The sequence below is a fragment of the Rhizophagus irregularis genome, chromosome 15 (assembly GCF_026210795.1).
Source record: "Rhizophagus irregularis chromosome 15, complete sequence".
Lineage (NCBI taxonomy): Eukaryota > Fungi > Glomeromycota > Glomeromycetes > Glomerales > Glomeraceae > Rhizophagus > Rhizophagus irregularis.
In genome coordinates this window covers 4,150,820-4,163,384 of record NC_089443.1, presented here as the reverse complement: position 1 = coordinate 4,163,384, position 12,565 = coordinate 4,150,820, and the positions used below count along the sequence as shown (strand labels likewise).

The 12,565-nt window shown below is 27.8% G+C and overlaps 2 protein-coding genes across 2 annotated transcripts; both read right to left on the bottom strand.

The window, feature by feature from the left end:
• Window positions 1-6,490: 6,490 nt before the first annotated feature.
• OCT59_007642 (uncharacterized protein) lies at window positions 6,491-6,862 on the bottom strand (the record flags this gene model as incomplete). The annotated part of the gene is made up of 2 exons (XM_066150104.1): window positions 6,491-6,622; window positions 6,707-6,862. The coding sequence occupies 2 exons, from the start codon at window positions 6,860-6,862 to the stop codon at window positions 6,491-6,493; spliced, it is 288 nt and encodes a 95-aa protein (XP_065998824.1).
• A 54-nt stretch (window positions 6,863-6,916) lies between these two features.
• OCT59_007641 (uncharacterized protein) lies at window positions 6,917-9,926 on the bottom strand (the record flags this gene model as incomplete). Its single annotated transcript, XM_066150099.1, has 8 exons — window positions 6,917-6,962; window positions 7,047-7,156; window positions 7,221-7,474; window positions 7,558-7,962; window positions 8,033-8,401; window positions 8,466-9,154; window positions 9,242-9,421; window positions 9,583-9,926. The coding sequence occupies 8 exons, from the start codon at window positions 9,924-9,926 to the stop codon at window positions 6,917-6,919; spliced, it is 2,397 nt and encodes a 798-aa protein (XP_065998823.1).
• Between the last annotated feature and the right edge of the window lie 2,639 nt (window positions 9,927-12,565).

Genomic DNA, 12,565 nt, shown 5'->3' with positions numbered 1-12,565 from the left:
CACCATAGTGGAAAATATAATTAAACGATTAAAAGAAAAGGATGATTTAAAAATAATATTTAATAAGTTGAAAAGAAGAAGAAATGATGATAAGAGATTTGAGGAACCTTCAAAAGAATATGAATGGTTATTAAGTTGTAGAAGAAATCAATAGGAGAATAGTTGAATTTACAGATGAAGACATTATAATACTGGATAAGTCACCATATTGTGAATACTTTTATCAAAAGACCAAAAGTTTTGACAGAGGATATATTACTCCATATGGGAATCATAAAATGGAGAAAGAGATATTTAAATATAAAGACATTATAGATAATGCGGTAATAATTTTCTTAGAAAATAAAGAATGTTGGAATAATTATATTGGAAGAGAAACTAAGAAAAGTAATGAAGGACATAAAACATCATATGAAACGTTGAACGAAGAGGAATATATGGACATGGTGAAAATGTTTAAAGAACATCAGAATATTTATGAGAATAAAGGAAAATATAAGAGGATTAGAATTAAAAACGATGACAAAAGTTGGAAAAAAGTATATAAACGAGTTGAAAAGCTATTGGAAAAATAAAAATGACTACTGAAAATATTGGAATAGGAATATATATTTACATCATACACAGGAATACGAATTATCACTGCGTGTTATTTGAAGATAAAAGTATTAGGTTTATTTTACCTTTTGAAGAAGAAATAGAAGAAATACTAGTTAATGGAAGAAGATAAATACAATGAGATAATTAAAAATGTAGATAATGAACAACACTATAGGATGAAAGATGGTTTGTTATATAGAATAAAGGATAATAGAGAACTGAGAGTAATAAGAAAATATGAGTTCGAAGGATTAATGTATATTGCACACGACCATGAACTATCTGGACATTTTGGAATAGATGCAACATATGAAAGGATTAGAGAGAAATATTATTGGAAAGGAATGAAACAAGATATGGAAATATATGTTAAATCATGCGATAGTTGTCAAAGGAGAGGAAAACCGATTGGAAAACACGAATTAAATGTAATAAAAGTTAAAGAACCATTTTATCAGATTGGAATAGATGTTGTGGGACCGTTACCAATAACAGAAAGAAATAATAGATACATAGTTACGGCAATGGATTATTTTACGAAATGGCCAGAAGCTAGAGCTCTAGAAACAGCAGATGCTAAGGAAATTGCAAGATTCATTTATGAAGATATAATATGTAGACATGGATGTCCAAAGAAGATATTAAGTGATAGGGGAAGTCAATTTAATAATAAATTAGTAGAACTATTAATGAAGGAATTTCAGATAAAACACAATTTTTCGACACCTTATCACCCGAAGACGAATGGATTAATAGAAAGGTTCAACAAAACATTATGCGAATCATTAGCAAAATTGAATAACATTAAAGATTGGGATTTAAAAATACCGGGAGTTTTATTTGCATATAGAACAAAGAAGAATGATTCAACCAAGTTAAAACCAGGATATCTAATATATGGAAGAGAAATGAAGACATTATTAAATTTAGAAGATGAAAATGTTACGATAACACAAAGAATTAATAGTTTAATGGAAGATCTACCGAACATTAGAAGTCAAGCTAAAGAAAATATAGAGAAATCTCAAGAAAAACAGAAGAAATATCATGATAAGAAATACAAGATGAAAAAGAATTTTCAAATAGGGGATAAAGTGCTATATTATGATGCAGCAAAAGAAAAACAATGGTCTGGAAAACTAGAAGAAAAATGGAAAGGACCGTATTATATACATGAAATAATTTCTAAAGGATCTTATAAAATTAAAACTATGGAGGGAAGGATACAGAAAACGCCAGTAAATGGAGAATTATTGAAGGAATATATCGACAGGTCAAATTTCGAAGTTATAATTAGAATTTGATGGGACTCAAATTTTTCTTGGGGGGGATAGCTGTAACCCGAGAAATCAGGATGATCACGTGAGCGGATGAATAAAAGACTGAATGGAACAAGGATAAATAATTAACCGATAAAATAATATTTATAGTTTAGTTTAGTTTAGTCACAAGATAGTCATATGATAATATATCTTTATTTTCTTATTGTTCTTAAATTTTTATTAGTAGAAAAGTTAGAAGTGGTAGAAATAGTTTTCTTAAAAATGTATAAATATAGGTGGGATTCGTTAGGAATTCCGCAGTCAGTTTTGACTCAAATTTAATAAAATAAATATTAATTATTAAAAGTTATCTTGAATATGCTCATTGTACGCTTGAGAATTAATTAATATTATTATTAAGTCCAGAAAAGTAAAAGTAAAAGGAGTTATTCTCGTTTTATTGTATGAAATATAAGAAGTTAGGAGAACTCTCGCAGTTTATAAGAAATAAGATGGTAATATTTGAAAGAATAAATATTACAGGCAACATAATATTGTGAGAATATTATGAATGAGTGGTAGTATTGAGAATAAATACTACGGATATATGAGAAAGAAAGCGAGAAGTTAAAAGAAAAATAAAATCTAAACTAAGCAAAGTAACGAGAAATAAGTTAAATGAGAAAGATGTGTTTATCCACGGGTGGCAGACGTGGGTGACAACGGTAGGTATTATTTGGGTGGGTGTAGTTGTGTAATGGCGTTATTAAATAACATTAATGCCTTTTTTTTTATTTATTTAGGTTTCCAGCCTTCTCTCGAAGTGGAATATGATGGTGGTATTATTTGGGTTGAAAATTTTTTTTTCATTTTTATTTAATGAACGTCTTTTTTACTTTTTGTAGGTTCAGGACACCGACGGACACTACTTCGAAGGTATTTACCTTCAAAAAATTTCTTTTATTTAATTCAATATCAATATGGAATAATACCAAAGGGAACAAGAAAGAGGATAGATAAGAGTCGACAACGGACGATTTAGAGACATCGGAAATTAAAGATATAAAGAAAAGAATGGCTTTAGTGCAGGGTGAGAGAGAAAAAGAGTTGGGTTAGGTGTCAATATAGGAAACGTAAGTGGAATAGATTTAGCGTTATATTAGACTACATAGTTATTATCATATAGCGTTTACTTTAGTGTGTGTTTAGAGGTTCACAGATATCACTGGGTTTTTAGTGATCTTGCTTTTCCTGAATCTGTAGCCTATTAGAATTTTTAATTTATTGTTTTTATTTGAATTTTCACATGGGTCGTTAGTTGCTACTTCGTTTTATTATACGAAGATTTCGGTATGGAGAGATTTGGGGTAACATTCACGTTGCAACCAAATTTCAATGTATCTTTTGTATTTTAGCGTAGTAAATGTTCTCTCACATATTACTATAATAAAAAATGCGTTATTGATTAAAAAAAAATAAACAAATAAAAAATAAATCGTATTGAAATACGATTTTAATTCTGGCCGGAATTAACATAATTTCAGCCTAACATAATATTAGAAGAACGTGTAACAATTTTATTTGTTTATCTTTATTTTTAATTTGCCTAACCTTATTTGCGTCTTAATAATACTTTTTACCAAAAAAAAATAACAAAAATTACACTATCGGAATGAGTAACCAAATCCGCCGATATGAGGTATTATTCAATATATAAACCAGTATAAGACCTGGGGTATTTTATGACAGTGCTGGATTATAATTGTCAATATTCTAGAAAGTATTGAAATTTAAATAAATTAGAATTTATTTAAATCATAAGAGAAATAATACAACTATTAATCATAAAAAAATTGATAGGAGAAATGAAATTCTGTAATTAATTTATTAAGTCTTGATTAGATTACCGTAAAGCAAGCAACCTTTCCTTTTTTTGTTATAGGGGTGCTTATATTTGTATATTTTGTATATTGTAGTATTGGCCAAAATTATCATAGTGTTGGTCAAGGTTGCTTACTTTCGGGTAATATAAAAATCTGGGTGCTTATATTCGGGACTTTATGGTATATTTTAAAAAAAATTGTATCATTTAGATGACAAACTTTGGGCTAGTTGGAGCAATAAATTTCATGATAGGATTTTTTTGATTAAAACTATAACTATTATTCCAAATCTGTATAAGCTTTCAATTAAGTCTTTTACTGATCTTAATAGAGAATACTCCAAGTTGACAACTTTCAACTAAATTAGAATTTGACAAATCTTATTGAATAAAGTGAAAGAATTTTCATAGTTTGTTTTCGTTAATCATAGAAAAGAAAGAAAATAAAAATTGTATAGATCTAACATCACTAATTTATTAACTCTTCTATGAATATTCTCACCTATATACTACTTTTGGGTGAATAAATAAAAGAAGCATTCATACTATGTATCCTTATACCGTTATGATCTCATAACTATTAAATCAATAAAAATAAATCATTGTTTGTTTATAATTTTTTTAACGGTACTAGAAGTAGGCACTGTTATTTGCCGCATCTACAACAAATTCTTAAAATTCTAAGTTCAATATAATAGTAAAAAATTCAAAAAATTCAATTAATCTTAAAAATAAAATTCTAGTAGTCAAAACAATTAAAATTATTTTTAAAAAATACCTCTTGATGGCCATCACGTAATCAGCTGTCTTAGAAGTAGTCACTATTATTTGCCGCACCTACAACAAATTCTTGAAATTCTAAGATCAATATAATAATAAAAAACTCAATTAACATTAAAAATAAAATTCTAGTAGTCAAAACAATTAAAATTATTTTTAAAAAATACCTCTTGATGGCCATCACGTAATCAGCTGTCTTAGAAGTAGTCACTGTTATTTGCCGCACCTACAACAAATTCTTAAAATTCTAAGATCAATATAATAATAAAAAATTCAATTAACATTAAAAATAAAATTCTAGTAGTCAAAACAATTAAAAATAATTTTAAGAGATACCTCTTTATGGCCATCACGTAATCAGCTGCCTCAGAAGCAGTCACTGTTATTTGTCGCACCTACAACAAATTCTTAAAATCTAAGATCAATATATAGTAAAAAACACATTAATCTTGAAAAGTTAAAATTCTAGTAGTCAAAATAATAAAAAATCATTTTTTAAAAAATACCTCTTAATGGCCATCACGTAATTTGCCGCACCTATAACAAATTCCTAAAATCTAAGATCAATAAGTAACCAGTGGTCCTATTTGGAATAAATCACACTCTTTCGCCTATATAGTTTAAATAATATTTAGAACTCTTAAGTCAAGGGTGCATGTTTAAGTATAGTCAAGATGCATATTAGTGAAATGGTTCATTTCTTCCACATATAGCACAAACTAATTTACAACTTTTGAGTACTAATTGATCGGTTTTTCTTGCGCGAGAATGCTTTGAATACTTTACTTCCCAAAAACAGATTTACTAATTACCATAATTCCATCATTTTCAGCAATTTCAAAACATTACTTAATTCATAAATTTTGTTGACGCAAATAAAAACAAATGTATCATCGTTAATTTTGCTTATTTTCTCATGCAATATTTGCTCGATAATTATGATATAAATTTAAAATATCATTGCGAAAAATATCTGCTGAAATTATCACCTTCAGTTATGATCGTCTGGGGCGATCCAAATTGTTATTAAATATTCACGAAAAACTGTACCTGTAAAAGGATTAATTCTGTAAATAAATGAGTATTTACAATTTCTTTTCCTTATTTTCCCCTAAAATTTCTTTGTAAATTCTGCTTGTTTTTCAACGGAAGGATTGATCTTATCCATATGATTCTTTAAATGTTTATTAATAGTAGTTAGATAGCTTCTTACATTTGAGCAAGGTTATTTTTTAATAAACAGGAATAATATTAGCAGTAGAATCACGGGATCATATTACGATATTTATCACCCCGTGTCATGCCCTCCACTTTCATTTTTTGATTTTATGCTATTCTAAAAAAAAAATAATATTGCATGAATAAAAAAAATAATCTGTCATTCTGTCATGTACAACCGTCAACCATGTACAAAAAACAAACTATTACAATGGAAAAATTTTATGAAAGAGTTGGGTATATAGCGCGTTTTACAAAAACATTGTGTAGCGATAAAAACCTTACGTTACCATTATGATAATGATGAAGACGCTAATAATAAAATTGTCCATGAGGTTTGTAAATTTTAAAATTTATGTTTAATTCAAATGCCAAGCGTAAATTTTTTTTTTTTGTATTGACTTAGATTCAACTTAAATCAACAAATGAGTTATCATAACAATATGGAGTTACTGAAGAAGGTTCGTCAATGTTAAAATTAATGTTTATTGTATTCTTGTTAATAATTATTTTTGCCTATTATAAAGGAGCAAGAAAAACGTTTTCTCTAGTATTGATAGACTTTTAAGCCTATCCTTTTAAATAAACATCATCCATAAAAATATCAATAAGGAAAATCACGGACGACTATTAGGAAAAGTAAAAATTAACAATGAGATCATAAGTAACGTTTGATATTTCATAAGTTGATAAGACAAAAAAACTTGATGATGGGTATTATAATAAGAAAATAAAGAAAATGACAAATTTAAGAACCATCATTTCTAGTTTTCATTAATTTTGGGAGGTTTGTAAAAGGACTTAGGATTTTTAAAACAGATGCTAAAGGAGTAATAATGGATAAATAACTAAAATCAATCGCTTTACTCAAAAAGTAAATCTAATAGTTTTTTTTTTAAAAAAATAAAATTAACTTGATTAATATTTGATTTAAAAAAAAAGGTGATGCAAAAAAATTACATACTCTAAAAGCTAGGTCGGGTATATCTTTAATAATCATACCAATAAATTCTCCAATAATAATCCTTTGTTCAAATTCTTTAGATAACTTAACGTTAACGTTAAGTTTATATCCACAAAATTGAAAATTAAATATATCTAGAGCTAGTGATATCAACATTACAAGAACTATTTTATGATATTTTCTCTAGGTTCGTCAAGAAGTTGAAGTTCGCTAAGGATAATGTAAACTGCATATCCTAACTTGATAACATATGGAGCTATCACAAAAAAACACTTAAAGAAAATTTTATTATTTTAGTGTTTTTTTAAAAGAATTTTTTAGTTCAGAAGTTGATATTTACCTCGCAAAAAAAATAATTTTGACGCTGCCTGCCTCTATCTTAGCAAAAAGAATGTCCAACACAAATGACAAAACATTTAATCCATAACAATAAATTATAAAGTGGTTACTCTAAAATTAATAAACATTATGTTAGTATTTGATTTTCAATTAAAATATAGAATGTGTACTTTACCTTATCCTCATTTCCCTCATTACCCTCCTTCCCCTTAAATAAATTTACAGATTGGATTAATTTAATTAATTTACATATATCCGATTTCATTATTTGAAAAAAAGCTTTCCTAACACTACCGCTACTATTTGCGCCACTTATTACTTTTTTTGCATCATAATATATAGAAATGATGCAAAGTATGGTCAATATCAAAAAGAATATAACTGTTAAAATAAATTGGAACATATTGTCAGAATTCTCATACCACCTGGCTATTAAAAAAAGAAAGAAAGAAAGGAAAATTAATTAAGTTGGTTAAATTTTCATCTGAAAAAATTAAAAAACGAATAGTTACGAATAGTCACATATCCATAGAGTGGATCCAAGTATTTCGAAGAACTTCCAGATTCAAGAACAGTGATGTCCATATTCTGGATCATAGCATCTAAATCTTTAGTGATTAATTTAGTCTCCCTATCTGATGCAGATTGTGGTTTATCAATCTTAATGGATAAAAGATATTGTTTTGAAGAACTTTCAGTGTCGATCACAAATCTATAATTGGTGGTTATTCGTTTTGATGTGACAGCGACTGCATCGGCCAATTCTTGTGTTAAGTTATCAAAGAATTTATTTTTTTGATTGGGATTGAGAGTGTCAAAGTAAGAAGTTCCGTTTTTGGTCAATCTAACTTTTCCATAAATGCCATCAAAAAACATTTTAATTTTACTTCCTACTTTTTCTTTTTTTTCTTCTGGTACTATTTGAAAAATAAATAATTATATATATAATATAATTCAATTTTATGAGCATGATTATAAATTACTTACACGTTGTAAAAGACCAAATATTACTAGATAAACCAGGGATAGGTTCATTGTATAATAGACTCGAAACAAAATTATTCTCAATCATAACATAATACGTTGAACCAGGATTATTAAATGTACTTTCAATTATATCAATACTAACGGTATCGTTATCAAGCGTTACATAATTTTGGTTATTTAAGCCGTTAATGGTTTGACGTACAATTCCAGGATTAGAACTGCCATTACTTTGAAAAATTGTAATTGTGCCGTTTGATAAACCAATAGGAATTGTATATGTAATTTTAAGGGGATTAGTTTCACGTGCGGTGATAGTTTGATGAATGGTCGGAGATGTATTTCTGATGAACATATTATCATAACCATTATCTAGAGTATTTGTAAGAGTTAAAAAAAATATAATAAAATAAAAATATTTTTGCTATCACCTTACCTTCATGAATTTTATACAAATCAGTGGCGATTAAACTCCAATTTTGTCCTACTATTGGTTGAAGCATTACAAGAGTGTTATTTGTTAAAAGTTGGGGGGAAGCATTAGAATCTGACAGGGTAGGATATGAAAGGTTCCATCGATTAAAATTTCCATTTTCATCCAAAACATAGCCCCAAATATCACTACTCATATTGGTTGTTTGAACAACACTATAGAAATAACCTCCAAATGGTAATGGCGTAATTATAAATTGAGGATCGGTAAGTTCATTAATACCTATACTTGTGGGCGGTGTGGCATCTACATGTTTGACATCAAATACAGATCCTCCTGAAAAATAATTAACTTGAATAAAAAAAGGGATTGGATTTGGATCGGTGGAATTAGGTTCTATGATTATCAAACAAATTTGCCCAACTTCCGAGTTAGAGATAATAACACAATTAAGGCCAATAATATTTAATTCCATTATAAAAGTATAAAGAATAACTTGTTTTCGCATTTTATTACTTCCATATCCACAATACATGGCGTAAAGCCCATTCTGTGAAGAATAAGGATCCTGGGAGGTTGTAAAATTAGGATAAATAAACATGTAACCTCCATCCACTGTTGAAACTATAGCAGGACGCATTTGAAGAGTTAAAACCATTGCTGCAATATTGCTAAAAATTCCGTCTTCATTTCTTCATAAAAAAAGGAAAGGAATATAAGTTAAACTATACATTAAATTAAAAATAAAAATTAAAATGTTTATCAATATGATAATTTACATTATCCATTGCGACACGTTATAATTACTATTGACATCATTAAGACCACTCGATAATATTGCAAAGTAGAGAAATCCTTGCTCATTATTAACATTTGGATAAATAAAAGATTGTTGAGGCACCCATGTATTATTATTACTTGAGTCAATAAGAGAAGGCCCCATTAAAGTTTTACTATTGCTATAAAAGAAAGTACACATATTACAAAAAAAAGTACATATATTCTCCGAAAAGGTTTTAATAAAAAGATCAACTCATTCTAACCTGTAAATTTTTCCATTTAAATCGATCAACATTAAATAATCATTATACGTGAGTGGATTATTTACGTCCGCAGCTACAGTATACCTTTTTTTGTTTCTATGGCTTTAAGAGTAATAGGGTTAAATCCATCAACGGTACAAAAATTGAAAGATTGTATCTCCAATTCTTCCATTGAAAGATCGATTGGTATAATAGTACCATTGGGATAAATAACGCGAAATGATATTTTTGTTTCAAAACAATTTCCACCACTTAAATTGCGAACTATTTGCAAAACTATCGTATTATCTCCATATTTCAAAATGTCTGCCACTTGAAATTCTGTAGTTTCTTTTTCTGTGAAAGTTATAACATTTGATTTTATTGGTAATGTTACAAGTGTAATTATTGATAAAAAAATTAAGAAATGTTTTAATTTCATTTCGTAGAAATTATAATTTTTTTTTAAAAAAAATGAGGAAATTTCAATTTAAATTTAATTAAGGTTGATGAATGGAATGCATATTGTATACATTTTTTTTCTTATTTTCTGATCTATTCAAATCAAATAATATAATAGGAATGTTTACTATATATTAATTATTAATAATTCATTTTTTTTTTCTTAAAAAAGCGGCGGAGTCATAAATCCGTTAAATGCTAATCGGGTGGCATACTTTTTTTTTTAGGAAGGTTTGTGTAGATCTTTTGATTAGTCTAACTTGATTTAAATTAAATGAATGCATCTGAGATTGATTCATTTAGTTTACTTTCATTTAGCTTTCATTTTTTTTCTTTTTAAAAAAAGTTAACGCATGTTACAACAATGATCATGATAATATTTATTAAAAAAAATTGTAATACCGTAAACTGGGATTCATTTGATTCATTTAAATGAACTTGCATTTTAGCGTGTAAATAATTCAATTCTCTAATACTATCTAGCCCCCTATTAACGTTTATAACTAGAAAGTTGACTAAATTTACGGAGTATTATTTTAACAATATGGTAAAATATATTATAATAGCAGTTCAATGGCCTTAAATTTTATAATTCGTCAGTTTATAATACATTACAGTCAAACCTTTATATAACGATATGTCGGGACTCATAAGAAAAAATTTAAAAAAATCGTTATATCAAATTATACCGATATTTATATGTCCTCACATATAGTGGGAATGTAAAATTTTATCGGTATATCAAGTTTTTAATAATGTATCGGTATATCGAATATCGGTATATCGAGTTCTGACTGTAGTGCTTTTGAGATAATATTATACTTAAAAACTCTCATTTATTTATTACGCTAATAATATATTTCTAATTCTCTTTAATTGCATAAAAATTCATAATAGACAAACATTATTATGAGCTATTTTAATTGTTGGCTCTCTTTTTTTTTAGAGAATAGAGTTAATAGGAAATGTTCTTAATCGATTTTTGCGCGGAAAAAAAATGTCATTTCTGCATAATAAAATTGTTTTTCGAAACTGAACCAAATTCAATTTATTAATAGTAACATAATAATTAATTCTAAAATTATTTATTTCTCATAGACGCAACACTATTTATTATTTTTCCTTTCACCAAAGTTTTCCGAACTTAGTACAATTGGTATTAAGATTATTCTATAAAACTAATACTTTTAAAACATAATTTATAATAACCTCGTAATAAAGGAACGATTTATATCAGTTGGGATGAACGTATTGTAAAGATCTATGGGTTATCTGGTTTGGAACTGCCAACTGGAATATCATTCCCCCCTTTGCTTGGCCCACTTGGAGGAATTGTGCCTATAATGAAAAAAAAAAAATAAAAAAAGGAACATAAGCAAAGAATTTAACATTTTTAAGCGCATGAATAACTCTAATTACACTACCTTTCGGTCTTTTTTCCAATCTCATCATCATTGGTGCTGATGATACCGATACTAATAATACATTTAATGTTATAAGAGCGATGAGGAAGAGAACTTTTGATAATTTCATATTGCAAACGATAGAAATTTCTTATGATTATTTTCTTTTTTAAATAATATGATGGAATTTTCTTACGAAGAAAGAGGTAAGTCGTAGCCCTTTATATAAGAAATAATTTTTTGAAAAATGATTACCACGACAATATGAAATTTAAAAAAAATCAAAAAAGATAAAACATAAACCATATAAAATCATATCTACTCTAAATTAAGATAGTCTATGTCATGTATAAAAATTATATATGATCACCTAACCACACGTTAAACGTCAAAAATTTTTAAAGTTAATAAATTCGGAAATTAATACCTTTTTAAGTAAGTTTGGTATATTATAAAACGAAAATGCATCTCCCTTAATGTTGATTTGATAATTTCATTGGTTAATAAATCGACAGTGTAAATTATAGATCGGCATGTGAAGACAAATGATTTGTCAGTGAAGATGGAAATAATAGTAATTCCGAAATAATAGGTTTGGTATATGAAAAGAAAAGCATCTCTCTTAATGCGATTGGATAATTTCATTGAAATAGTAATTCTGATATATTCATTTGCATTTTTTTCGGTTAATAAAGATCTAGGAAATATTAAATAGTAATCCCGAAATAGTAGTAATCCCGAAGAGCGATGCTTGGCTTATCAATGTTGCATCAAAGGCTTTTACAACACTCCCGCCGTCCTATTCGCCCAGAACGGATTTCAGAAAAAAAGGTGATCGAATAGAACATTATTTATGCCATACTTTAGAAGGTATCTTTTCACCGAAGTCCATTTCACCGTAACCCATTTCGCCGAAGCCACTTCACCAAAGGGAAATGGAATTCGGCGAAATGGACGATTCGGTGAAATGAACCGTAACCACTTTAGAGATTTACCAGAACTCATTAGACCAGAAATGCAAAAATATGGATCGGAAAAAACTGTGCCCTCAAAGTTGGCTAGAATGTCCTACGTCTTTAACATTGCCTATTTCTTTGTTACAGATAATGGCACTCAAACAGATAATATTACCTGTAATCATGAGGAAGAAATAAATAAACGGGTTAAAAGTGAGCTTAATGTAATACAACAGCAATTGCTTAAATTTAATAGAGAT